We start from the raw sequence: 23,287 nt of genomic DNA, 5'->3' as shown, positions 1-23,287 counted from the left end.
ACAGTAAAGTATCCAGTTCACAAAGTGCACTGAGTGCCTTAGGTAGTAAAGATTTTATTGTATTTTTATACCTATAATTATTAAACAATATTTTCACTGTTTTACAAATACCTTTTTAATATCAAGAAAAAAATGTACACATATATTTTCACAAATTCCTCATCTAAGAATAGGTCTAACAAGAAATACACCAAAACAAAACAACTCTTCATTGTCCTCTAAACGTTACTGAACTACTTTAAATTTACCGGTCAGTCTTGATATTTTGAGCATTTACAGTATATTTAATCTCTGGTTCTGATGTATCTAAGAGCGACTAAGACAAGTACTCTCATCAACATCCTGGTCGGCGTCAGTGTCCTGCTCATGTATAAAGCTGTAGCGTCGATATACCGAGCCAGCTTTACTGGTGTACACAACATCTACTTCATCACCGCTGTCGGGCTCAGGCACACCATGGGGCATGCTGACACTTGCATTACCGCTCAGTCTTTCGTAACTTTGGCTCCAGCAAAGCCTCTTCTTGGCACGAGCTTTGATTAAGGCAAATACTGCCACAGCCAAGCCCAGTGCTACCAGCAGGGCAATGGGTAAGGCGGCTGAGGTGTGCTTCAGAGCTCTGGAGGACATATTCAGATCTTTTCCTTGCTCATGTCCTGATTTGGGTTGGGGGGTCTCCACACAGAGAGCTACAACAAATACAGTGTCTTTAGTAAATGGACATATGCAAGCAATCCTATGACAGTGTCTTTAGTAAATGGACATATGCAAGCAATCCTATGTTTCTTATAATGAGCAGATCTCTCTCTCTACCTGAGCGGTGGTCACAAATACAACACTCAGTGTCCATCTTTCCAGCCTGACAGCAGGGGGAACAGCGGTTTTCCACAGCATGAAGAGCAGAATCAGTGTGACAAGTCAGACATTGGTCAGGCCTAGGGCCAGTACAATGCCTGCATGAGCTGTCACATGGCTCACAGGTTTCCTTCAATGGCACAAAAAGGTATTCATGATTAGCCTAAATGAATAAATATTTAAAGTTAACTTAGAGGAATAGATTATACAAGACTCACTCTTTGATATTTGCTTTTTCAGAACTGTGTTGTTGCTTGACTAGGTTTAATTGATGGTAGGTTGGCAACACAAGAAACCACCACACCTAACAACTGTATACCAACTTTTTGGAAGTGCAGTCATGCACTAATCACCTGAGAAATTAATGTGCACTTTGAATTTTATGATACTTAAAAGTAAACCCTTATTTCTGGCTATCAAATATAATATTAAAAATAAGTAAAGCAATATGGTGCATGACTCAAGCTCACACCACACCTGTTCTGAAAAGTATCGCCCCTCCTCACAACGTGGATAACACACATTGTCCTTTAGAGTGCTGCCCCAGTCGCACGTCAAGCAGCTCTGAGGAAAGGCATCTGCAAATATACATATGCATATGCATTGATTCTTGTGCAAAACATTTTAATGAATACCTAATATTGACACAGTTGCAAGACCGTGGACTGACGTGTGGCAGATGTCTAGCTGCCCACATCAGAACCAGAGAAGATGGTTGAGCAATCCATTATTACAGTTACACAATAGTGTCTTTATCCATACCTGTGCAAGTCCGGCAACTGGTGTGGCACTGTTTGCAGATACCGTTGAACTCATAGAAGCGGTGTGGGCAGCGCTCAACACACAACTTGGTGCCTTGCAGCTCCAGCAGAGGAGGTGCACAGGCCCTGCAGGACTCAGGTCCTGGCCCTGTGCATAGCTCACAGGACTGGTCACATTTCTGACAGTGGGCGCCCTCTTTGTAAAACCTGAAGAAATAAATTAAATGATTAGTGGCTTGAATTTAAGATTTAAATTTGTAAGGTAATTTTTTCCTGTGGTAAACTAAACTAAAAATATTAGAAGAATTTATCAAATGACAATCACCAAAATCTTATCTACGAACTCAAGAAGCCCATTCTTTTACACAAATAGTATGCAATATAATTTATAGAAAAATCGTATTAATTAAAATTTATGTCAAAAGATTCTGAAGTGATTTAGCATCTTGTATTCATTATAATCTCAGGAAGTTCCATTGCTGCTGAAAAAAATATGGAGTAGCCATTTATCCATCCATAGGTAGCTTTGGCTAATTTCCAGTCATGCATTTTGTGATATTGCGTAAAAAGGGTGGTGACAAAGTCAACAGGCACTTGCATCTCATGAACTGTGAACACTTCTCTGATAGGAGTTTGCTTTGATGTTTTCTCCTTGACTTAGATTTTTGCTTGCCTTGTACCTCACTTGTAAGTCGCTTTGGATAAAAGCGTCTGCTAAATGACTAAATGTAAATGTAAATATAAATGATTAATGGTTGTGTCTCATCACAAAGTAAACATTTTAAATACTGTGACGAAGCTTTGTACCCTGTTGGGCAATGTGTGACACAGGCATCAAGGAGGCGCAGGTATTCTGGGGAACAGGTGAGGCAGTCTCTAGGGGATTCTCCAGTGCAAGTGGAACAGACGTGGTCACAAGTCAAACAGAACCCCAGCTCCTCTCCATCAGCTTCTTGCCTTGTGCTATATGTGGCAGCTGGACACTCACTCACACAAGTGCTGTCTGGAAAATAACACAGACAAAAAGTTCTATTCACAATTGTGAAAGGCTACAAAGATTTACATTCTGAGTCATAACAGAATGTTCCACATTTAGTCTTACGGCGATCCTGAACTCAAAAAGGGACAAAACAATAAATTAAAAAAAGTCTTACACATGGTCAACTACCACTATCAGTCTGTCCAGTCATTGTTGATCAATTATATGCGGCTAAACATTGATTCATGAAAGCCATCATTGTGCAGCCATTTTTTGAAGGTAAACTGATGACACCAACTGCAAATATTTGTTTGCTACTAAACATTAGTAAACAATGCTCACTATGAAGGTAGTTGGGGACAGCACATGTCTGGCATTCATCACTGCCTGGCCCCTCACAAGAGTAACAGTGTTGGTGGCAGCCCATGCATGTGAACTGGTCTTCATGTAGGTAGGTCCCCAGTGGACAATCTGTGTCACCTGTCACACCACACAATAATGTATTTGGATCCAGCACGAGTCCCTTCTCACACTGAATGCACTGATTTGGCTTTGGGCCGGAGCAGCTCATACAAGTCTGGTGGCACTCTACATAAAAAAGAAAAAACGTGAGACTGCGTCAAGGAAATATTAGCTGTCACGGAAAACTGTGTACTCAGTATAACAGGTAATTGACTATCACTACAATATACCATATCTTTTTCCATATCAGTAAGATGAATTAGGCCTAATAGATCAATCAGTCAGTGACACAAATGTCTAGATAAGATGTATTTTCCACATAATACGAACACAGTTTTAAAGCTCCAAAGGCCATCTTGAGCTAACGCTTTAGTACACAATCGTTACAGTTGTCTCATTTTGCTGATCACCTATATAAAGTAAGCTGATAAAAAGGTCCAGAATCTTCCAGTTGCTTCTAAATTTTGAGTTAAAATTACCAATTGGGACTAGCACACTAAACTGGCTCGTGAATATTTAAAACCTTCTTTTCACTTTACATGTGCGTTAATCTCCAATTGTTTGTGGAAATTTTTAGTCTTAAATTGCTTTCAAAGTTTGTATTTACACTGTCCGTTTATTAGATTAACCTATTAAGCACCTTTCAATACCCCCTACAAAACCCCACGAAGAACACAGAACATGTCAACAAAACACATGTAGACTGGATAGTCTTACGAGGGTAAAGACTTGGTCCACTGATCACAAAGTTAATTCACCACCTCTCTACAACGGTTTAAGCAGGTCATTTACACAAAAAAGAAAGAAGGTGCACTTTCTGCAAGGGGCTACATTAAGTATAATGGAAAATCACCTTGACATTCCATAGCGGCAGTTTCATAGTAAGTACTGATGGGGCAATCCTTGAAACATGAACCCTTATAGAGTTTGGGGCTAAATGTTGAGCAGGTCTCACAGTCATCTGCCAAAGGGCCTGAACAACTGCTACAGGTGGGGTGGCACTGACCACAGCGGCCCTCCTCCATGTCTTCATAATAGCCCATTGGACAACTTGCTTTACACACACCGTTCAGCATCAAGTACAGGAAACTACATTCTGAAATGATATGGAGGATGGATAAGGTTGTGACAAGAGATTTCAGGATGTGATACTGTGCAATTATCTATTGTTTCTGGTATTTTTCCTGTAAAAGCGAAACTGCCCACCAAGCTAATAACTTACTGAAACAGGTCCTGTTATCTGAGCAAACGTCACAGTGGGCAGGACAGCGTCTGCAGGTCCCGTCATCGGCAGGGTATGTGCGCATGGAGCAGTTGAGTCTACACATACCACTCTCCAAATAGTGGCCGTCAGCACAGGACAAACACTGGGACTTGATCCCATCACATGTCCGACAGGAGCCGTCACAGGCTTCACATGACCCCTCTGCTGTCTCAAAGAATCCCCTAAAAGTAAATGCAGAAGGCAGCTTATCACCATGATTACAAAGATTGTATTTTTAATACTGTTTAGTTTATTCAATTACTCACTCTGGGCAATTCGACCAGCAATGTCCCTGGTGGAGCAAACGTTTATAGCTGCCTCTGGAACAGCTGATACAGTAATCACTGGTGTCCATGCAGGTCTCACAGTTTGGTGAGCAGTCCTCACACAGCTGAGTGGCTGAGTTTCCATAGGAGCTGGTTGGACACTGAGTTACACAAGAACCGCCCTGGTCTAGGAAATAACCTGTGATGGATGAAAAATGAGCTGAGATAATGCTTTAATTCGTTATCAGAACTGAAGGAAGTAAATATTTATACCTTTAAAACAAGAAGAACAATCTAATCCTTGAGGACCAAAGCAGGTCTTACAGGATGCATCACATGTATGACACTCACCAGATTTCCCTGAAATTAAAGCAAATAAACACAGTAACCGTATTTCATACAGTAATTAAATGCCACATTGATGGCATGCAGAGTGAAGGTGAGCCGAGCTAAGAATTTTCCTGCATTTGCTGCTAGAGAGAAGCATAATGAGCCTTAACCACAGTGTTTCTGGGAAGTGATGAGTAATATCGTGCTTGTTGTTATCTAATGCTCAACACTGACAGAATGTGTTGTTTTAATTTTACATTGTGTTTTCGGTGCCTTATATTGTAGGAATTTGTGTCTAACATCTTATGGCCCATGGTTACAACAACTTAAATGTAGGAGAGACTTGAGATGAGATTATTTATGGTTTGTGAAAAATTTACAATTAACAAATAATAACAGCCTACCTTTAAATGGGCTTGCTGCTGTTTAGCTGCAATTATTGATGCGGTCTAAAAGTTATCATAACACATATTCTAGCTAAAGCTGTTCATGGTATTTAAAGAATGCACTGTGTTAACAAATGTTAATCATGTATTTTTGAAATAAAATAAAATATAAAATTGTGTTTACAAAATTAGGAGAAAATAATGTTTAATGTAGATAGTTTAGATAAATCATTGGCTATATTTTGAACAAATAATAAAATACTTGGCTCACTGACAGTGAACATTACACTCATAGTCATACAAGGATGTATAGCTAATGATTTACATAAAACCATGTGTGGTAACCACAAAAAACACCTGTCTTACACTGTTGTTCCTGGTGAAAAAGCCATGTGCTTGAGACAGATAAGCCTTTTCCATATTGCTCAATTAAAATGGCTCTCAAATGAAAGGTGACATGGTGCAAAATTAATCGGGTGACACTGAGCAGGAGATCATCCTTGAACCTAGAGATCCTTCAGCAAGGTTCAAGCCTCTGTCTCACTTACAAGCATCTGCCAAGTGTCCTTGAGAAACACTGAACCAAAATCCTGGGACACTGTTCTGACCTTTGACTTTCCATAGGAGAAAAGCAATTATTTCCATCAGAGAATTAACGAAAGTATAAGTGGAAAGTATAATTCGCTCATCTCCTCACTCTTATTTGCTATTTTGTAATGTCTTGCATTTGATTTACACATTTGATTTAGACTGTTTATTTCTTAGAAAAATGATTAGACTTTGTTTCTCTTACCATCAAAGTACTGTCCCAATGGGCAGTTAACCAGAGGGCACTGGCCGTGTAGTGGATGGTTCCCACCACGGCAAAGCTCACAATCAGTTGAACGAGGTCCATGACATGTCTGGCAGGAGCTGTGGCAAGGCTGGCAGCACCATCCACTGGAGTCACTGTAGGTTTGCTGAGGACACTGTTTAACACATTCACCTCCTGACAGGAGCAAGACATTGGAGAGTGAAATAATATGTTTTTCAATTTAGCACTTTATTTATATTAGCAAATACGGGTCTTAAAAATCCTAATAGAGAAGATATAGTAAATAATATCAAACTTTACTATTTGTATGTTAGTTTAATCTGGTGTCAGAATAGATCTATTATGGACCAATTAGCCACAGCATTAACACCACCTGGTGGTTTGAAATCAGCTCCACTTTTACCTATAGTGATCTTTGACCCCCATTTTTTAAAATTACTGTTGGTCAAGCAATTGGTACTTGTATAGTGGAGAATTCTTTTAGGCTAATACTTTGCTGTGTATGGGGCTGTGTAGCTGGGGACTGATCAGAGAGGATATGCTGACCCATAACCTCCATGACATTATTAAGACCACCAGTATTCATGTTGTGGCTGATCGATAGTAGCCTGCTTGCTAGTTCTCTTAAAATAGCTATAACCTGTTTTTGGAAACTAATAGATTTTAGTCTGATACCCATAAAGAGTATAACCTAACAACACAATACTAATTTGTTGTTTGCATAAACCATATATTTGCATCTCTTAATTTACAGGTTTGCTGACACGGAGATGATTTGCAATCCAAATGAAGTGCCATCGCGTGTCTTTAGCATCATCCCTCACATTGAGTAGGATAGGAGCATATTGAATAGAAGCTTTACTAGTTCTGTAAAAAAAAAAAAAAAAACAACAATTCTTCCTTCGGTACCGTTCAGAAAGTAGTCAGGTTGGCAGACAAGGCACCGTGTGTTACTTTTGCAATCTGTGCATGGTGTCAGGCAGGGCAAACACACACCACTGCCCAAGTCCTCATAGGTGCTCTGGGGGCAATGTCTGTGACACTGGTGTCTGAAACTGTAAAGGAATAGGTAATTGTGAAAAAGTACAAATCCAAAACTCTTCAAAATATCTATTGACAATATATAACAGAACTTGAGCTATACCTGGTCTGTGTGTTTGAAATGTATCAGTAACTGGTTGGCTTAATATGGCAGTCCCAGCTATAAACTAAAGGGAGGCTCTTCTTTGTTTTCCAAAGCAAACATGCAGAACAAAGGTGGCAATATATCAAAGACCTGATGAAATGATTGTGATTTATTGGCTCCCTCAAAGGTTTACAATGAAGGAGGTATATGGCCTTAGGCAGTTTCTACCCACATAGAGGACTTTCTAGTTGAAAAAAAAAAACCCCACAGAAACCAAGAAACCACAAAAAAGATAAAACAACCTGCATTTGAGAGGCAACCCCAGCATGGACTCTACCAATCCACAGCAGGCCTGCATCTGTTTAATTGACTAGAATACACCCCTCAATCAAACATCAGTCAAACAGAGCATGGCAAACAAATTATAATGTAGGCTGATTTTCGCAAGCTTATCACAGTTCTTTTCTCTTTTTAAGAAATACAAATGTTAATTGGTGTTTTATTTATAACCCAGAGGCATGGGGAGATGTCTGTCATTAACCGGTCTTATCAGTCCTTCAGGGCTTAACTGAGCTATAAATAACATGAGATGGCCATCCTAAAACAAATAAACAAAAAAACAAAAAAAATCTAGCCTTAAGCAGCTGAAATATCGAGTTGCAAAGATGTTATTCTAGGCATAATGTTTTATGTGTGACTCCTACTTTGAAGATTTACCCTCTAAAAGGATAGAGGCTAAACAACAATAAGCAAAAAGCATCTGCTTCTTTTTTGCCACCTTCCTACATGATAGAATCTGACCACTGACAGGCTGTACTTCCTAATGTGTTGCTGTGGATTTGGTGTTAAGACAAGGTAGTTGTTTGAAAAGGAACAGCTGGAGGCGCCACACTGCATCCATCAACTCACTCACAATAGCATCTGGTACAGACCAGGCTTTGTCTCTGGCCTGGAAACAGTACACTTCTTAAGAATCTGCAGGATGTTTAAGAATCCCTCTGAGTAAATATTAGACTCTCCATTCCAGGAGAGCACATCCGCATTTCCAAAGCAACTTTTGTTAAGGGTTTTTACTCCCTTAAATTAGTTTGGAAAACGTGAAAATACACTAGAGTTAAGAAAGTTGTTGAGAAATAATCACATTACTTTAAAAGCACTTTTAAAAGTCAATACCATGCACCATGCTGTGTTGTATAGAAGAACACTGGCCCCATCGATTCCCAGTTATGCCAAAGCAGCTCCCTTATTTCAACATTTTTTATTACTACAAGTTAAACCTCAAAAAGCTGAGTTTCTGTGGTGGAAAGTTTTATAATGAATCACAGTGAGGCTCCTGCTGCAGTTCACGATCCCCCCCATTCTCTTTTGGATTTGTTTTATAGGTGTGTGCCTGAAATGGAAGATGTAATACAGTTGAATGCAAAACTTTGCCATGATGAAAATTATATCACTGCAAACATTTGCACCCGCCATAATGAAATATTAATACTTTGTATGTCCTCCCTTTGCCTTTATACGCTCCTTTTTAGGTATCACCTGAGCAGTGTTTGTATTTTCAGGCGTAATTTTAGGCCATTCTTCTTGATGTAATTGTTCTCTTAACCAGATTGCCTGGCTTTCTGCAATGTACAGGCTTCTGTGGTTTGGATCATTGGCTTTTTGAACCATCTACTGCGACTTCATTTTAGCTTTTTGACTGGTGGTCGGAAGCTTTGCTTTAAATGTTTTTGTAAATTGGGCTGCAATTATTCTTCCTTAAACTTTATGTGGTACTGGTATCCCTTAAATGCTTTGCTTTTTATATACCTCTCTATCTGTTTGAAGGTTTATCAGTTTAATTTTTAGGTCTTAGGTTTAGCTGTCATCAAGCTGCTTGAGACTGCCCCTGGAGATCTACCTACTTTTAAGTGCAAGCCTATTTTAACACACCTCGTGCAACTCATCAAACAAGTGTTGACAGTCTTTTTTAAAGATCAGACATGTGATTGTACACATTAAAGGGGATTATCTGGAGGGTTTAACAAAGTGCATAATAACTTTGGCACCGATATAATTTTTATTATTTCACAATAACTGTTTTATACACTCCTTGACATTCTTTGTTTTTTTCTTATTGCCATTTGAACATAAGGGGATGCAAACCTTGTCCCTCAGCTGTAAGTACTGCAGCCACAGAAATTGCAGTTTGACCTGTCGTTCTAAATCACTAAAACCATTACTATTAGATAAAAAGCTGCACAAGTAGATTCTTAAAAAGGAGACTGCACCTTTGTAACAGCAGTAAAAAAGGTGTGTGCAGTGAATCGATGGCTTTTACCTCCGCCTTCCTCTGCTGTGATTCACACGAGCAGTCAGTGAAGACAGTACACCCTATAAAATCACAGGTACTGGCTGTCCACATATACTTCCTCTCCTCCTTACACATAACATCAAAACGGCAGACCAATCTTCTGTGCTCAAACTGAGGCTCAGGTAACAGTATGACTCAAAATGGAAGGTAATCTGACCTAAAATTGGGGGAGAAGAACACAATTGGAGGTCTGTTCTAGCTCTGTCTTGTGCTTCACTCTGGGTGCAAGTGATAAGCTGGTGTAAACAGGAATATAGGTGAAATGTAGCAGGTGAAAAACAACTAAGTAAATTTAGCAACAAAGCAAAATAAGCGACTTCTAAACAATTTATGGAAAGGCATAGTCTACTGTATCACCACACACACTGCATAATATTTTATGCATCTCTTTATATAATATACCAAACAACAATGAATGGGTTAATTCTTTTTTGGCAGGATGTCTAATGACCATAATTTTAAATAGTTGAAAAAACCTATAGATACAGTAACATTTAACCTTGTAATTTAATTTTTAACAAAAATAAAATTAATTAATTAAATCTTTTCTGCATTCCATATATATTTGTTGGATTTCTTTTTATTTCTCCGATTGTAAACTGATTGCTTTGCTTTTGGAGCATTGGTTACATGGGAAATGCAATTTGAACATGTGAGTTTAGGATCAATATACATTTAGTGCAATGTTCACTTATGATTTGTCAGCAATTTGAGAACATAACAGACTAATCAGAATATATTAAATGAATATCATAAATAAATAACACCTGAGATTGCATTTGATAGTAGTAGAGATGGAGGAACAGAAATGTTCATTTACTAAATAACAGTAAACAAGAAAATAAAGACAGTTACTCACAGGAAGTAACCTTCAACACAGCTGTTGCAGATCTCAGGGTCGTCTGTGCACAAATTAGAAAAGGTGATTAACTTGAATTTATAAGTAGAACCAAACAGCACTCTGTCGACAGGGTTTTAATACTTTGCATATATTCCTTTAATGATATGGTATTCTTAGCCTGATGTGTAACTTACCTGAGGAACATGTTTTGCAGCCCATCTCACAATCAATACACTCTCCAGTGTCAGGGTCCTGCACCTGCCCTGAAGCACAGATACTCAACATGAGGAGTCTGAATATCTTTCTCTGAAGTTAAAGCCTACTCTGAAACATTTACCTATGTCACAGGATGCAGTTTGGCAGACCCCATTCTGGAGTTTGTAGTCTTCTCGACATTTGGCACATATGTTGCCATCTGTGCAGAGCTCACAATTGGCTATGCAGGGCAGGCAGACATAGTGACCCCTGTCAGGATAGAGTCCCCGGGGGCAGTGTGTCCGACAGCGACCTTGGTGAAGGAACCGTCCCTGTCCATCTTCATCTGAGGTGCAGGACAAAGAGGACTGGTTAAGCTAAATTCTACTCTGCTTTCAACTCAGTGGAAGGTGCCATTAGCCTACGGAACTACTGCCAAGAACACCCCTTTAAAAAAAAAATAAAAATCAGGACTCTTCTGGAAGTGCAAATCAATGAGCATCTCATAATAAATACAGAGGTAGAGCCAAATGGCCTGACGATTACATGAGATGAAAGAAAAATTAAATAACTGCTGCCAACCATGTGAAAGTTCAATGCATACAGCCAATTGTAGCATTAACACATAATTTATTGCAGAGAACAAATTAGTTTAAGTGAAATAAGAGTAATATCAAGCGGGTTAAAAAGTTGCTAAGTAGCATTTGGTAGAAAAACAAGAATTCATAAATGTCAATCCACTTGCATTACTGACCAAATATAGTGACTGTAAATATTGCCCAGTATGTCTATTGTAGGCCTGCAAATTACAAATCACAGTGCGAGATCACTTCCTGAATGATGATCCTAATGTAAACAAGGGCAATCAGAGACTGATGATCAGACCTAAGATCAGAGCTGTGGGCACAGGCAGAATGTTGTGTTAGTCCTAATGATTATGATTCTGCCACCTGCCACTAGCATAACTGTGGCACCTGAGGCATCTCTGGAAGCAGCTGAGCTACAGCATTGTCTCATCTGTTCAGTGCTGCGAAGGGGATGTGTGAGACAGGGAAAAGAGAGGCCACAAGCTGTTGTTGTCTTTCTAACCCTTCCACTCCCTAGGGACAGCAACCATAGCACGGCACACACAAAAAAATATTGCTTCTATTACAACACACCACAGTGCACGACGAACAAGGTAGACTTTTCTGTGTTCTTTCACAAACAATATAACAGGCATACAGAAATGCCTAATTCTACAGTATACTAATTTCAAAACACAAAAGAAATCCAGAGTCTTGCACCTTAAATACAATCAGTGAAAGTAGAAACACGTGATTTGAGAATGCCAAAAGAGATGTGTGTGTGTGTGTGTGTTTGTGAGGGAAAGAGAGACAGACTTGCAGGTCAAACTTAGTGAATTGCAACAGTAATACTTGTAGCCCAAGGGGATATGTTTTCCCTTTCATGTGATTAACAAAGACTCCATTCTGACATGATCAGATTACACTGTGAAAACTGGAAAGAAACACGATCACACCTTAATTTCTTCCCTGTTACAAAGGTGCGCCAGGACTAAAAATCAACAAGTTCTACAGCCATTCCCTTGTATGTTTAACAAGAGTAAATGGTAAACCAGAGCTTAAGGCTCCTCCTCTAATACAAAAGCATTTGGACAATTTTGGTAAGCATTATAAGAATAAACAAAAGGAACTCCGCCTCCCTGGATTAACGAGTCCATGATTTGTTTGGCATCTGTGGGGCCAAACATATTAAAAATGATGAATTACACCAGCCAGCTGCAAAAAGAGAAAATTAAGACATAGCAATGGAAACAATACCTTCAAACTTCGAAGAAGCGTTGTTTAGCTGATAATGAATACAACTGATTGACGACTGAAATAGTTAACGCATACATTTTCTTTGCTTTAGGAGAAGTCTTCCATTATTTTTCGCGTGTAGTAAATCTCACTCACCAACTCCACAGTTAGTGCACTCAAACAGCTCATGTCCTACGCACTCAGAGCAGGTGGGATGACAGAGGACACACTGGGTCCTCAGCATAAACTGCCCCCTCGGACAGAGAGACGATGGTTTACATCCAGCAAATCCGACACAGTAGAGACAGATGAAAAACGCGGTGACGGCCCTCATGGCTGTACCCGAGGAGTTTCACTGAAAGTGAGAAACACAGCGAGCCGTCAGGATTGTCTGCACAGACGCAGTCTCCGCGCAGCAGGCCGACATGGGGCTCTGTGCCACCAGCCCAGGAAGAACTTGCAGGACCAGTTCGTTCTAGTGAAACACTGGACAATAAGCGAGGTCTGCGGTCAACATTTGTTAAATGATCCCTACAAAGAAAGAGAGAGAACACCCAGTTTTTGTGTCACGATACATAGATGCAGCCAGTGCCTAGCATTTCCGGTTCTGAACAGCTGACAAATAAAAATGATTTGAGAAAAACACATTTGTGACTGCAGTAAAGTAAAAAAAAAAAGTGAAGGTTAAGTTAACCACCATCAAATTGAAGGCTACTGAAAACTGACCTGTTTAGGATTTAAAGCGGGGACAGTTGCAACACTTTCCATGTTGTTAAATTACTCTAAATCAAATAACATTAGACCAACAAATATTTAAAACAATAAAGTCATATGTGTCAGTCAAGTCGTTAAAATATTTCTGCATATGGTTATAAACTCCGAATATGCAGTTGAAGACAAATAAAACATTTTAACATCCCTTTAAACTCTAGGCATATATTAATCTGATTGTTTTAGTTGTTTTATAATGAATTTGTTTTAGTGTGTGCATAGAAGAGGCCTACTCATTATCTTATCACATGAAGCAAAGTACAGGCTTTGCATTATAGTTTTCCATCACCTGTAAGTCCCACAGGGCCTCCCATGGAAACCAAATGTAAACAAAGTATTCTTAGAATCTTCACATTGGACCACTAACAGTTTTATAGGTACTTTATATGAACAAGAAGAATAATTTGCACTTATAAGCCAGCATTAATATTTCTTAGTGAAAATCAATTAATTAATAATGAACTAATATATTTAATATTGTTGTCAGGTTTTATTAGACTGCATTGTTGCTGCTGGAGCATCTCCTCCTACCCCGGCTATACTTGTTCAACCTAATCTTGACGCACGCTAACAGGTGTTAAAGCCAACAAAGCAATTATTAAAATGAGACAGGGTTTGTTGTTTTGCGTGCAGTCAGAAAAGTGATCATAGAAAAAAAAAATTCAGAAGAAAAGTACCCATAAGTGAAGGAATGTTTATTGCATTTCCTATTTTTTCTGCTTTTCTGTTTTTTTCTTCTTTTTTGCACAAATTAGTCTACTTTAATTCATGAATTATCATTTATCAGGAAGTTGTTTCTTTTCAGAAGGAATATAAGCGCATTTCATAGACTGCTTAGAAGAACTATATCGCTTGGCGGAAGAACAATGTGATCAGGACAGTCGCTTTTGGGACATATCAGGTTGAAGTGATTTGTTTTGGTTTTGAGACAGCGGCCTCTCGCGGCTCGCGGCCGGACGTGTTTCCAAACGCGTGTGCCAAAGCGCTCCGGCGGCTGACGTCACACGTCGAGGGGGGGTGGCTGTGTTCTGCTGCAGCGGAGAAATATGACATGGGGATGAGCGAGAGAGAGGGAGAGGGAGAGAGGGAGACAGCCTGATAGGAATTAACGGTTCGTCAGAGGTTTTAGACTGAAAACGTTACGATGGGGAGTAATGACTGAAACCAGAACGGTAAGAGACAGCACTGCTTTGTTTTCTCCACATACGCCGCGACAGGCCGATTCACGGCTCGTTTGATAGTGAACACATCAGGCTCCCACTGCAGACAGGTGCACCTGCCTTTATGCGAGTACGTGCCTCGATGTATTCAACTTCAGGTTCCGTGCGAATACCTTTTATTTTAGGTCGAAGGCAAATGAATCGAGGCCACAAATCCCATCGACGGAGCTGTAGTCTAAGTGTTAAACGCCGTGAACAACGATGTGGTCTTCATGTCTGTGTGCACAAACCTTTGTGAGACAGTAGACATGTAATAATCAGATAGTTGAGACAGATGAGAGTATTTTGTGATGATAGCTATACCTCAAACACATAAGCCTTAGCCTATTGGTGCTGTGAAGCCTTGAAGCCTATAGAATATTAATCATCAGTGTATCAATCAGTATGTTGTGGGCTAGATGGCTTTACTTGAAGATGGTGATGAAATACATAGGCCCAACAACGACATGTTTCATATAGTAAAAATCAGTAGTCTTACTTTTGGTTGCCTGTTCACCTTACAATACAAGAAACCTTACAATAGCTGCAAATACTGTACAATTTTGGTGCCCATATACAGGGGCTATGTTTCTTTTCTTTTATTATTATACTTAGACTGCTTCACAGTACTATCAACTGTGCCTGTGTGTAAAGATGGTGAGGCCACAAATTGATTTCTAAGGTATATTTAAAACCATATCCCCTGACAAAGACCTCAATAATAAATCCTTTAATCTATCATTAACATCAGCGTATATTTGAGCTGGCTAAAGCACTAGTTTTGCCTTGTTCGTTTGGAACATCATGGTGCACCTGTCATCAGCCTGTGTGCTGTTATATCTTTACAACTTCTTCAGTTACAGTTACCCCTCTCTAAATTATTTGCTCAGATTTGTACGACAGGCAGCTGACAGTAGTTGAGTCTGATCTGGAGACTCGAATAAACAGGGCAGAGCTATAAAGCGGGGCCGTGGCTGCCAGGCCAAGCCAGGCCAAGCCAGCTCCACAGAGGGCTTCAGTGCAGCAGGGCACTGAGGAGAGGGTGCTTGGCACCTGATCAGTTACCACGGCGAAATCTGTTCCTGTCTCTGGCATTTAAAAACAGAAAAGCAGAGCAGAGATGATCGTTGTTGTTGAAATCAGTTTGGATTTTATGTCATTGTGGCAGTGCTGCTTTACCGTTGCAAATTTCTGTGTCAAATGTGCACTACCTACTTCATAAACATTAGCAGTGAAATTCCCCTCATGGACACTCACTGTAAAAGAATGCTTGATAAAAAATTTTAAAAAGATTTCAGTTTATTTTTTCACATTTTGCACCAGGGGTTGTAGCCGTGATGGTGTGTTATCAGTAGACAAGGATCTAACAGTCTAATGAACAATCAAAACAAATCTCATGGACCTTGAAAAACACCTCCAAAAGGGTTTTAAATCTCCTTTTTCCCTTTAAAAGAGCCCCATGTCTCCAAGCCTGATTCTCCCAAAGTTTAGTCCTTCAGAGGATATAAAATGAGTCAAGTGCCCATGGTAATCACGGCCCAATCACTGCATGGCTTTGAAGTGGACCCGGTATTTCAGACATCTCTACAGGTGGGAACGCAGTGTTAAGTGTTCTGGCTGCAGGCAGAAGGAGGTCAGCTAGAGGCCAGCTACAGGCCATGGAGGCAGGCACAGGGGCTCTTCTCACACACTGAAAAAGGCTGAAGGGTGTATTGGCTAGCTCCCCATGTAGACTTTTCTTTTGCAATGAGCAAGCATTCCCAAATTTATGTGGGAATAGAAATATGAACTGTACCTCCAAATCACAGGCAAATTAAGTTGTAAGCCTGGTGCCTTAAAGCTGTAATAGATCCTTACACCAGTATTCTTTTTCATGGTGTAGTATGGGCTTCAAATACAAAGGTATTGTAATAGGCGAATAGCAGAATCTATTTAACCATGATTTATAAACTTGATAGTGTTTGTTTAAGGGGCTTTATGTCATCAGTCTTTTAGACCTCTAGCTTTCTGCAAAGCTTAAAAGACTAATTTGAGCAATAATGAGCTAAGTTTGGATAACAAAGTGACCACCTCTGTCGCTGACTATTATAGGCTGAGACACCTGTCAATTTATTTTTCAATTAACCAACTCACATGAAAGACTGCAACAATAAATATGAAGACACATCCTGTTATAAATAACTGCAATTGGGCAAAATTTAGGGAGACTTCCATTTAAGATTAAATACATAGAGCTGTCCTTTAGACAGTATCTATACTTCTACACTACATTAACTTCAGGAGTCTGAACAAGATGTTGCTTTGCCACATTAGATAAACATACATCAATATAATTGCAAAGTCTTAGTTCTGAATGAATTCTGATACGATCATGTTGAGCACATTTGAGACAGTCCCAAATGTGTCCATTGGTTTAGCACAGAGCACATATGATACTAGCTTTTGTGTTGTATCAAGAATTGCAATATAGACAATGTTAGAACAATCAAAGCTTGGTAATTTGAGTTGGTGTTTGTTGAAACAATTAGAGAAGTGGCATAACATTTTTGTCTAGTATAATACATTTTAAAGTTGCACAATGTCCAAGATTGAACTTTCATAATAAGTGTAAGGCCTATTATTTGCCAGGGATTTATCCTCTGTGACAGCTATAGTCTGTGTATGTGCATGTACGCATGTGCATGCCTTATACACCTAATTGCATTTGTGTTGCTTCACTTGTCTTGTGCTGAACCTGGGAGCAGGCAGGCTGCTGGAGACCTCTGCCATTGTAACATTCCCCCCACAAGGCCCAGTGGGCACTGCCATCCCCTGTCCTGCCTTGAATCAGCAAGGGAGCAGTTTGTAAATCAAACAGAACGCTGCATGTGATCCTCTTGGTGACTCAATTTAGATTCATGCAGACCCACAGCGTAGGTCATTTTCATTCATTCAGAAAAAGAGGTCAGGGCACCTTTTTCTATGCTAAACCCAGTTTTATCTGTTGAAAACTTAGTGTATCTCCATTTCGTCTCAGGGTTTCTTTCCACTGGCAGCAATAAGAAGGAAACACAGATTAGACACTACTCAGAGAAAAGAAGAACAGTATAGCAGGGTTGTTCAACTTGCTGTCTATGTCATTGCTGTTCCTAAGCAGAGAAACAAACGCCCTGCCGTCTGTCACTGTCACTGCCCTTTCCATTAGATACATCACAACTGATCAAAAGTTTACCAAATCCAATTCACGGAACGTTGGGGGTGTACATTTGCCCTTTCAATCTTCCACATTAAATTTTCTTTCATCTTTTTTGTCTCCTGTCTAGTGAGATGAAGAAGTGATGTGCCACTCAGGAGGACCAAGAAGTATTGTAGTATTTGTACACTGTCTTTATAATATAAAGCTTTGCAAGAAACTTGTTATGACACCAACCTCTGTTACAAGCCACAAAGTTACACATACTGTACACTCATAGTTGTATTATTTCAGCAGAATATGTAATGGAGGTCGTGTATCATTATTCACCCTGCAGTTACATACCCACTGATTTTTTTTTAAAACACCTCTCCCACACTTATTTTCCTCCCCCCCACCTACTGTACTTTCTCAGCTATGGGGTCTGGACCCCATAAGGTCTTACTTCTGAATATAGATTGTGTCACAGGAAATTACATCTGTAAAAAACAAAGAAATCACATTATCACATTAACACAATTTGAACTCCTACATACATGCCATACTCTTAACAACTCTGTAATAGCAGGTCTTAAATGATAAGTACCTTTAAAGTTGTGATAAAATAGGTTTTAGTCCTGGTTGATTTAGCAATGCTTGTAATTATTAGTTTCTAGCTATTAATTGTAGTTTGAGGACAGGTCCCACATTAAGGGGGCAGCTAACACTCTTTATAGCTTTATATATATTTATATTTTTTTTAGAGGAAATATACTCCAGCACTTATCTTAATGTGGAAAGATGCTGTTGAAGCCTCCTGTAACTCAGGCTCATTGAATAGCACTGGCAGTAGTGTGGGGGTATTGAATATTTAATTTTTGAGTAAGGATCAGTCTTCAAACCAATCAAAAAAGAAGCTCAAAGCTGCTCAATTAGTAAATTCTTCAGTATTTTAATTTATTGTAATCATGAAAAGTGACTACCTGAAGGTCTGTGCAGTGTTAAAGTTATGTTGTATTAGAGCAGGCAGAGCTAATTCTGAATCTCAAGCTAGCCCTAACTTGAGTTTCATTCTGTAGCTTTATGCTGTAATGGCAGGTTTGATTTCAGAGTGTAACTGTGGCAATTATTTAAAAATGCTGACCACAAATACTATAAACGTGTGATTTGGTTTATTCATATTTCGAAACTTTAACAATGAGCTTGAAAATGGGAAAATTGAGCATGAAATTGAATGTGCATTTAGTATTTTGTCCTCTTAACTAAAGCAACGATGACTGATGACTAAAGGTTATGCCAAATATTTGCTTATAAAAGCACAAAGACCAGGATAAGCTGCTGACTTTGGATAGTGCTAGACCGATTACCACTGCTCTGAAAATATAAAACGATCAGTAATCCCCAAAAGGGTGTATTATATTACATCCTTTTGGTTCCCTCATAAAAATCCTTAGGTTGGAAGTTACACGAGGAGCTTAATTGGCTTTAAATGAGCCAATTAAAGCATTAACACTGAATAACAAAAACCCTCTTTGAACTGAATCAGACCATAGGAAGTAACAGATCTGTGAATCATGTAAGCATCTATGTTAATTCTAAAACATGTTTGTGTGTGTGTCTGTGTGTTTGTGTGTCAGTGTTTGAGAAAAAACTTCTTCATAAAAGGAAACCGTTTTTCTTTAGTCATAAAAAGTTAATCATCAATCAAATGTCAGTTACTGATACTGTCCTGAGCATGACACATCCATCTTCCTCAGTGCACCCAAACCAGCTGCCTACTCAGTGTGTGTTCTTGAGTCCAGTTTGTACAACACACATCAGACAACAAGAGAGAAGTTACCCACTGGGCCAAATTAAAGTAATATTTGTGTTATTTTGGATCCATTAACCTCTTTGATGTATCTTTTTAGGTATTTGGACTTCCCTTTCCTTTTTAGGTGTTAGAAGTTTGTATAGTTGATAATAACTGACAGTGACTAAACAGAGAAACATTGTTACATGCAGGTACAGTAAGTACTGTAGTGAAATAGATGTAATATATAGGGAATCTAGAGTAGCTGAAACTACCTTGCAGTCCCTTTTTAAAATGAGGATTGAAACATCTTGTACTACTAATACTACTACTACTAATAATAGTAATAATAGTAACAATAAACTGAGTACAAAAACAACAGGAAGGCTAAAAGTAGTTGTGTAATAGTAAATGGTCTGCACCTTTATTGGCTTTTGTAACTTACCAGTGCCCAAAATGTTTACACCGCTTCTCATTTACCTATTAACACTCACAATCCCACACACACATCCATGGGGGAGCTGCTATGCAGCTGGCCTGCACTCACCCCAAGCACCTAAGTTCGGATTTAGTGTCGTGCTCAAGGGCACTTTGACATGTCAAAGGAAGAGCAAGGAATCAAACCAACAACCCTGCAGTTGGCAGAAGATTCAGCCACAGTTGCCCAATGTATTTCTTTATACGGTATGTTGTAAATAATTTGTGCTCCGGTCAGATATCCTTGACAGTAACAGTTTGGATGTCAGATACAGTTGTGTTTTGCAGTTATCATGAATAGCTAAAAACTATAGCATCACTGACCACAGTAAAGTGCAGGAAGCACTTGGGCTGCTTCTAGAATTTAGGGTCATTTGTAAAATATGAAAGTGGTTGCTGATTGAATAGCCGTAGCATACGACCAATATACAGTAGTTTAAAAGTGGTGAAATATCACTGCTGCATTGCCGTAGCAGTAAGATGACCCTTTTTTGTTTTAAATCAGGAATCTATGTTTGTGGGTTTTAATGTTTGTTACAAATGTAAGAATGAGGTTATTTGAAAAATTCCCTCTCCACGTTGTTGTGTGTACAAACACACACCCATGCACACAGTGCAATAGTAATGCCGGCTTGAATAATACTGGAATGGTGAAATGTTGAGTCTGAGATATATCAGGTGTCAAAACAAACTCTTCTGGTGTTTCCTCTGTTATTGGAGTTTCTGCAGAGATAATGAAATTCTTATTTTCAAGTCTTATTGTCAGACATTGGGGCTGCAGTTTGATTTAAGCATAATTTCTGAATGCAATTATTTTCTTGATATTTCTCTTAGCCAGATGCATGTTTGATGCATGGGGATGGCTGTTGATGAGGAGCTAGAGAGCTCGCCAACATATTGCAGGTATGGCAGTTTGATCCCAAGCTTCCTCTCACCATATGTTGAACGGCCCTTGGGACAAAACACTGATCCCAAGCTTGGGTGGCAAACTTGGCTCTATCGGTATTTGTGTGTTAGTGTATGAATGGGTGAACAAGAACAAATATTGTACAGGTCTTCATGTGTTAAGGAGGTTGAAAGTGCTTTATTAGTAAGGACTATTTATCATCCATTACTTTGCACCCTTTGTTTTCCGGTTGTTTTTCCATGGCATCCAAATTAATAAATCATATTCACATGAGGTATTTCCTAACTTACAACTTCTCTGTGCGTTGCGTTTCAGTTTTGAAGCATGACTTTTGGACGTGTTACTCTGACCTTTCGTGCACATCGTTTGAGATTAGATGTGACAGTATACTTTATCCTCCGTTATCAATGAGTGGTGACAGTAAACTAAATGATGATGATTTATATCATGTGCTACTATAGTTTGGTGAAAGTATCTCTGATTTGAGTAGAGGAAGACAAGAGACATTGTAGATAAGACAAGCCAGCTGTAGCTTGGTTAGTAGAGCAGTTTTCCATGAATGGCAGGTTCAGTGGTTCAATTTCCATTTCTTTCTGGCTATATGTACAAGTTCTCTTAAACAAAACACTAAACCCTTAAGTCCTAAATGGTATATTCAACACTTAGGAAGACACACTTTCTCTGCACAAACTTTAGGATTAAACTTATTATTCAGACACCAAGCAGGTAATAATTGCCATGCTGCAGTATATATTTCTTATATCTTAGTATTCTTGCTTGTGCTCTTTCATAGTGTCAGTAATATACCTTACAAACAGCTGTGTGATGTATATCCACATTATACTTTTGATATTTCCTTTTCTTCAAATATCATGTTCATCTTCTTCAAATAAACAGAAAGTCAGGAACCTACTTTGCTAAGGATTAATTGTAATAGCAGCTGTCTGCTATTACAAATAAAAAGGGCCCAATCTGGAAAAGATGCATTGGGACTGGGTGGAAGGAGGACTAGAGGAACTGACATTTTAGGGGGTTGTGATCTTGTTCTGTGCCCCTCAGCATCCATGTCTTTGTTTGGGTGCACACTGCACACACAGCTGAGCTCTCAGCTGAGCTTTGACTTGATTGTAAGGTCAGACGAAATTTTTAAATAGATATTTTTTACTTGTAGTGAAAATACTTCAATTGAATTTTAAAAAAAATATAACATTCTGATTGTGGTTTTTGTTCCAGTAAATAATCTAAACTAGAGGTGAAGAACTAAACCGTATAGTTCTGGTAAATTTTAATTCTGTACATATGGGAGGTTTTCTACAAACACTGATGTTGCTCAGTTATACTTTAAGTCCAACACATAGCTTGTATTGACCACTACAGCATACAGAAATGTACCTCAAATATTTATGTGATGATGCATTTAGTGCAAATTGACAAAAACTCTCCACTTTATGCGTATGCTGTGCTGGCAATGTACAGGGCAGCAATGAGATGTAAAGTGACATTATTGCTTCTAGCAGCATCTTTCTCGCAATATGTGAAGAGTGACTGCACAGAAGCTGGGCTCTTTTTAAGTTTAGGAAAGGATTATGGGAGAAATAGAATGTGTTTAAGTGTGTATTTGTGCATGGCTTCATCACAGACACTTCCTTGAGGTAAAGAATTACATTAAGAGCATTAGACTCAATTTCTGTCTTGTCCGAAACAGGATGAGTTAGTGGTTGACTGATATAAAGTAGAGTCAGTCACTCCCCCTTCTTGGCTATCTCTCTGTCAGTAACTCCTTCGTCTTGTCTCAGGAGGTGGGGTCCAGCAGTTTATTTCTCAGGGTGTCGGGGTCACATAGCAACTAAATGTCATCACTGGGTGGAAAGTTAGGGAAAGTCCCACTAGTGAACAGAGCATGTTGGAGGAATAAGGATGGTCTCCACACTCCCAGGTGGTGACTGGAAAAAGGTGGGAGAGACAGAGAGAGAGAGACAGAGAGAGAGACAGCGATGACGTGCTTGATGAGTTGGTGCTGGGTGAAGAGCCCCTACTTAAATACTGTATGCTCCCAGGCAGAGTAAAACACGCCATACAGCACTTTACAGATCATCTATGATATTGTCTTCATGACAGAATACATTTACCCATACATGCACACAGTAGCAGGCCTAGGCACTGACTCATTCACAATCGCGATAACTACAGTAACACTTGACCATTGTGGCTGCAGGAGGAGGAGGAAGAAGAGGAAGGACAGAGATTGAGGCTGACTGACTGATATGAAGGCTGAATAGAAAGTGGTGCTTCCACTCTGCATTAAAATTCACTGATTGAATCTTGAGCTAGGGCTTTGAAATAGTGGAAGTGCTTAGTTTATAGTTTGGTGAGACACTATTAAATTCCATTACATGAATTTCCCGTGCTACTTAAGTGGGCCGTGTTCTGAAGCCCACTAATGGATTGTGTTGATTATGCAGTTCTGATGTAAGGTGGAAATGAACTGTTTGCCTGGAATTGTGCTTGTGTGTTTGGCCAACATACAATTACCACCAGTTTAATATAACTGTATTTTCC

At 39.2% G+C, this 23,287-nt stretch overlaps 2 protein-coding genes across 5 annotated transcripts in view; one reads left to right on the top strand and one right to left on the bottom strand.

Moving 5' to 3' along the window:
- Nucleotides 1-97: 97 nt before the first annotated feature.
- Nucleotides 98-13,041, bottom strand: LOC137125383 (proprotein convertase subtilisin/kexin type 5). Of its 2 annotated transcripts, XM_067500776.1 has the most exons (16): nt 12,588-13,041; nt 10,772-10,975; nt 10,629-10,697; nt 10,453-10,495; nt 7,027-7,172; nt 6,097-6,291; nt 4,861-4,947; nt 4,588-4,786; nt 4,280-4,503; nt 3,911-4,153; nt 2,938-3,183; nt 2,424-2,619; nt 1,618-1,823; nt 1,333-1,433; nt 814-985; nt 98-689 (listed from the first exon to the last, which is right to left on the bottom strand). In XM_067500776.1, the coding sequence occupies exons 1-16, from the start codon at nt 12,763-12,765 to the stop codon at nt 307-309; spliced, it is 2,892 nt and encodes a 963-aa protein (XP_067356877.1). In that variant the 5' UTR covers nt 12,766-13,041; the 3' UTR covers nt 98-306. The 2 variants fall into 2 exon arrangements, with proteins under 2 accessions (XP_067356877.1, XP_067356878.1); XM_067500777.1 differs by lacking the exon at nt 4,861-4,947.
- Nucleotides 13,042-14,218: 1,177 nt separating this feature from the next.
- Nucleotides 14,219-23,287, top strand: part of otud7a (OTU deubiquitinase 7A) — a 34,325-nt gene continuing 25,256 nt past the window's right edge. Inside the window, exons 1-2 of one of the 3 annotated variants that reach the window (XM_067502960.1) lie at nt 14,242-14,374; nt 17,704-17,743. The gene's annotated coding sequence lies outside the window, so the exon portion shown is untranslated. Of the gene's footprint in view, nt 14,375-17,703; nt 17,758-23,287 lie in introns of those variants that run through there. The other 2 variants (XM_067502959.1, XM_067502961.1) reach the window with 2 other exon arrangements.

The sequence above is a fragment of the Channa argus genome, chromosome 4, assembly GCF_033026475.1.
Source record: "Channa argus isolate prfri chromosome 4, Channa argus male v1.0, whole genome shotgun sequence".
Lineage (NCBI taxonomy): Eukaryota > Metazoa > Chordata > Actinopteri > Anabantiformes > Channidae > Channa > Channa argus.
This window is presented reverse-complemented; position numbering and strand designations above follow the sequence as displayed.